General features: G+C 32.3%; 1 protein-coding gene across 1 annotated transcript; it reads left to right on the top strand.

The window, feature by feature from the left end:
* Positions 1-231: 231 nt before the first annotated feature.
* On the top strand, positions 232-5547 carry LOC133177078 (XK-related protein 6-like). Its single transcript, XM_061312170.1, is given in 4 exon segments — positions 232-360; positions 362-886; positions 1046-1296; positions 2635-5547. Coding segments are annotated over 4 exon segments (1572 nt in total). The 5' UTR covers positions 232-292; the 3' UTR covers positions 3363-5547.
* The last annotated feature ends 461 nt before the right edge of the window (positions 5548-6008 follow it).

Raw genomic sequence — 6008 nt, 5'->3', positions numbered from 1 at the left:
TATGTTGTTAAGTCGTACATAGATATTTTTGTTTAAAGATGTTTGTTTCACAGAACATCGATCTAGACATTTTGGCATGTTATCTTTATGCACCTTTTTAAAATATAAAATACAAATAAACAGAAATTGCATTCATATATTAAACTTATTACAATTACTTTTTCTTAAAATTTTAATTTCGTGTATGAACTATTCTATCACAATTTTAACCCGAACTTACTCAAAATGCAAAGCGAGCTGATAGCCAATACGATTACTTAGTATCTGATTGTGGCCTTGAGCAAGTATTAAAATGAATTCCGGTGATAGAGTGACTATTCATACGGTAATTCCTTTGTTTAAAAATGGAAAAGTGCCTTACACGTCGAGTGTATTATGCAGTGAAACAAAAAGCATCAGATGTGATTGACAAAGATTCTGTGAATGAGTCTGATATCAAATTGCAAAATTTGATCACACCACCGACCCCCAAAGACTTTGCTGAAAATGGAGACTTTGGTGAATCCCAGCCTGATTGCTCTGTACAATTTAGAGAGGACAAAAAGAAGGGAAAGATTTTGAAAATCATAAAATATCCCTTTCAATATTATGACATTATTTTTGCGATGTCTTCAATTATATTGTTTTTTTATGATGTTGTGTCAGATATTTTACTGGCAGCACACTACTATGCCCTTGACAGACGGGTTGCATTTGGTTTTACAACTGGATTTATTGTAATACCAGCTATTATTTCAAATGGACAAAGTGCTCGGTGGTATTTTGTTGATTATGAGCAGGAGCAAAAGAAACTTGCAAAGAAACCCAAAACCAAAGTAACTCCCATGTGGATTTGGGTTCTGAGAATTTTCTTCACTTTTCCATTAATGGTTGGACCAGTTGTAAGGTACTATTTTGTATATACATGTATCTTTTGAAGCTTTGTATGTTGTCTTGCTTTGATGATTAATTATTGAGTGATTTTTTGCTTTATCTTGTTTAATGAGCATTTTTGTTTGCTTTTCACAATTACAATTTATTCATGATTTAAAACTTCATACTGCAGACATTCTGAATTCATATACCATGGCATTATGAGTAAGTCAGGCAGTGATGAGAAAGAAGAGGACAGAAAAAAGAAATGGCATCATTATAAACAAATGCTATATGAGGACACTGATGCTGGCTTGGTTCGCATGTTTGAATGCTTTTTGGAGGCAGCCCCACAACTTGTTCTTCAGCTTTTCATCTTGTTCAGTGAGATAAAAAATAATGGGTTCAATGGGAATAATGATCTTGAAGAGCATGGGCATATGAGTAAGCATTATATTTTGTTAATTCATATCAGACTGTGGCTCAGTTAAATATATGTGTCTTGTTTCTTTACTTTCATATTTTTCATGCTGATAACTTTTACTATTGGTGCATGATCATTTATATATTAACAGACTTTTCATGTAACACTATACCTTTAATTTTCTGCACCACAAAGCACTTACATTTACTTATGCTTTCATTATGTAACAGTTCATTCTACAGTAAACTGGATACAGTTTGACTATTTTTGTAAAGCTCAGAAGCAGTTCAAAATAGCTAATTACAATTTATATACAGTTGAACTTGGGTATCTGAAACACGGATATCTTGAATATCATGGATATGTCAAAGTGATTGGGAAGTCCTACTTGTGTATTATTTTACTCTTGATATCTTGAACCCTCGGATATCTTGAAGTTTTTTCTCTGTCCGACTGAATTCGAGATGTAGTAAGGAAGTAAGGTAAAAAAATTAAAAAGGTCAGAAAGTAGTGGATGTATATGGAATACTGTTTCAAATTAAAAAGTTTATTGGGCCTCAAACAGTCAGATAATAGTTTCTGAGTTTTATGAGAGATACTGTATAAGTGGAAATTTTAGCAAGATGCGAATTTAGCAATTTATCCCAAAAAATTGGTGTATAATTTTAGCAAAAAGCAAATTTAGAAATTTTATAATGTCAAGAAAGAAAGCTATAACAATCAATATGGAATAAATTGTTAATGAAAATTCAATTTAAGCAATTTCAGAACCATCGCTTTTAATGCCAAAATTGAATTATCGTTAAGAAAATTCTACTTACCTAAAACATAATGTTCAAAAGTACTTTGAAAGAGTCAAATGAGCAGGCAATAGATAAATTACAGTAGTTTAATAATGATAATTTTATTTTGCTGCTTTTTATCATAATCAGACTAAGACTCCTATATACAGGTAAAGATTTTGACAAAAACGTGATTCAGGAAAACATTCAAAACTATTTAAACATGCACAATTTTGAAAGGTAGCATGCATGCACTGAAGTATTGCAAATGTACCTCAAGTTTTGTTTTACTTCAATTCATGTACATATGTTGAAAAACTTCCTGATGCAGTTTGTATATTTATTTGACAAGTAGGTGAAGAATGTTAGTAAAGAAATAATATTTATAAACATGAATACATGTGCTAATATTTACATGCAGCAATATTTTTACCTTGTTAACACAGTCATGTGCAGATTTTTATTCATAACAGACAGTGCTACTAGCAACAATAGTAATGTCACTACCTTTACAGGTTGCTGATAATTTCCTAGTATGTAAAAAAAAAAACTTTTATAAAATTACTCTTTTAACAGAAATCATCCGGGTGGTGGCCCTGGTTGGATCTTGGACAGGACTGTCCTTTAGCTTGACCTCCTATCACAAGGCACTGAGAGCCATGCAGCATTCTGAACTCTATGAAAAATATGTCAGCAAGCAAGATCAGTCCAAAGATAATGAGCCTAAGAAACAAAGCCTGTTGTCCACTCTGATGCTGACCCTAGGGTACTTCTCCTGGAGACTGTGTGAGATTGGACCAAGGGTGCTGATCCTAGCCCTGTTTGCTTCTGAGTTTACTTATTTTGTCCTTGTTGCTGCAGCTGCCCATTGGATCGTCATGACTGTATGGTTACTTTGCCAGAAAACTAATTTCTATGGAGAGAAGAAGAGGGATGAAGTTATTTTTAACATCATACTTGGCTATGCTATGATTTTCTGCTTTTTGAATGCTCGAGATGGACACACGAGGTATAGAGCCATTGTGTACTACTTTCTTTTCTATATTGAAAACTTTCTTATGATGGCATTGTGGCTGTACAATGTAGACCAGAAAGAAACCTGGCTTTATTTTTCTGCCATTGGAGCAGTGGCTGGGGGTTTCCTGCTACATTTAAGTCTGCAGCTGATCTATTACAAGACTTGTCACCCCAAGGCATCTGAAATCAAATTCTTCCTTCACCCCACACAGCAGGATAATTGCTACCAGTCTGTCTGCCATACATTGGAAGAGGAGGACCATCAAAGTGATACTAATGCCAATTAATTCATTATTGATCTGATATGAGCCCAGAGCTTAGACATTCAGACAGTCTGCTCTGCATCTCACATCATTACCATTTCTCGCAGGCAAAATACAAACAGTGATGTGTCAAAGTGCTCTGTTTCAAACAACACTGAAACTGCAGCTAACATCAAAAGTAAATGCAGTTTTGTTGTAGTTTTGTATGTTATATAGAGGAGTTATGAACTTAGTGACTAGACATCAGTTCAAACAACAACTTCTAATTATAAACAGCATGAATAAACAACCATATTGTCAAAAGCTTTTTACACAAAATGGTAGCTATACCAATATTTTTTTCTCCATAGTAGAAGATATATTTATAAGTCAGTGTAGTACATATACATGTATTCCTCCTCATTTCTAGTGTGTAATGAGTATAGGGTAAGAGAAGGCAACTTTAAATAACATAGATTTTTTTTAACAACTTGTATCTAACAAAAAAAAATTAATGAGATAAAAATATTAGCAAAAGACTTATTGCATGTTTATTACAAAGCAGTGCCATCCTCATTCATGAAATTAATTTTGTCTTTATATTAAGAAGTGATAATTTTCTCTTAGTTTGATTTTCAGATTGATTCTTGCATATATTGTCTATATGAGAGTAATGTCCTATGTATGCAAATGCCATATCAACAAAGTGCAAAATATAAATGTACATGTAATATTAAACTTGTGGCTTATCTAGTGTAGTTCTCATGCAATGTTTTTACAGGTGTTTGTTAGTGTTTATTCATGTATTTTTCCAAGTACCATGGACCAAGATGTTTACATACTTGATTTTTTTTTTCCATACAACAATCAAATTTCCCATGTGATGATATTTAGGGTGTGATTCGTGATTTTTGTATGCCTTTTCTTACATAACCGGTATCCTATTTATATTTCTTATGAATATTTTTGCATAAACTTTACCAGTTGTTTTGAATTTACTGGTAATTAGAGAGTGCCTGGGTATTGTTTGACCAAGTATTTATCTTTGTTATGCCCTCGTATATGTTTGTTCCTGTTGGTTGCTTGTATTTTGAAGTACACATTAAGAACCCATACTTTAGGTACACTGTGAATGTATAATGTACTCATTGAAACAATTTTGTTTTGTATGCTGTATCAATAGTACATTGTACATGATATTCAGTGATTTAATTTACCTATAGTAGATGGTGGTGCTTTATTATCACTTTGAGAGTTACTGTAAAGAAGACAATGAGAATTGTTAAATATTATAATATAGATATATGCATATTATATAAAGTACTTGTATCAAAGTAGTCTATTATAGTATAGCTTTACTGAAGATTCACTTTGAGAGGATAGGGGAAAAAAATCACAAAGCACATTTATATCTGTACATGTATTTTAAAGGGTTATTTATGGGTTCTTGTATTTTTTTTTTTTTTACATAAAAGCAGTCTAGAGATAAATTGTGATATTGGTTATTGTGGTGGTCTAGAAATTATGAGAAAACATGATAAATTATAAATTTTGATTTTAGTTATGGTGGTGATGGGAAGAGAATTTGATGTTGGACATTTACTCTTTTTCTCATCAGCATAAGTTTAGGGAACACCACAACATGCTTTATATACTATCCTCCAGTTGTCCTTCTTTTCATATTTTAATACCAGTATTCACATTTTATAGTCCCATTACATGTACTTCACTTTACTCTTTTTACAATTAACTTCCTCCTAGTCTCAATGATAGTTCCAAAAACCTAGTCTTCTTTACAATGAAATGGATACATATACATTTTATATAAATTATAGAAACTGTGTATAACTTAAAGGTCATCTGGTAAACCCATTTCAAATTCTCTGATCAGATTTGGTGTATTGTACGTACTGTACTGTTGCTTGTGAATGGTTAGCTTTTCTTATAGTTATTCAATATAAGACTAAGATTCATTTTAAATAAATTTCAATCTGATGTAAAGATTTCATTTGCAATACAAATGTATTCCTTTTTATGCCATTAATTACTGGAGCTTAATGGTTTGCCTAGATCATATTGGTAACTTGTCCTGCTGCTTTGTACAGTTGTTAAGTCAGTGCAGTGGTGCCCATGCACACCTTAGTTGGTTGTTAGTATCTCAGGACTTTGTTATTAATTTTTTGATGCATGTATTTTTTGTGAAAATATCTAAATAAATTAAAGAATTGAATGCATCATTCATTTTCTTGACCTCAGGTACAAGAATAAAGCATAAATGGATATTTGACTAAATTTCGTCTGGAAAACTTCACCCTCTGGAATCAATACCTGTCAAAGACTGCAGTTTTATTGATAAAGATATGTTCAGTGTTGTTCTATAACTTTGTTTTGTTAAAATGTTAACAAAATTTAAAAAGAACTGAGATGATACCTGAGTGGATGAACATGTATTGCATGTCTGAAACAAGATGTGTTCGTGAAACACTGATGCCTTCATATGGCAGCTTATGGCAAAGGTTAAAGTTTCTCAAATGCAAGTCAAACTCCAGGTCAAGAGATCAAAAATGTTGGTACCAAAAGAAAGGTCTTGTCTCGAGGAATGTACCTGTGAAATTTGAAAGCCCTTGCACCAATTGTTCAAAATTTATGGCGAAGGTTATAGTTTTTTAAAAGTAAGTAAAATGTGAAGGT

This window comes from Saccostrea echinata, unplaced genomic scaffold (genome assembly GCF_033153115.1).
Source record: "Saccostrea echinata isolate AGI-Se365-2 ecotype Australia unplaced genomic scaffold, CSIRO_AGI_Sech_v1 ptg000086l, whole genome shotgun sequence".
NCBI lineage: Eukaryota > Metazoa > Mollusca > Bivalvia > Ostreida > Ostreidae > Saccostrea > Saccostrea echinata.
Note: the sequence above shows the minus strand (reverse complement) of the source record. Positions and strands in the feature narration are given on the sequence as shown.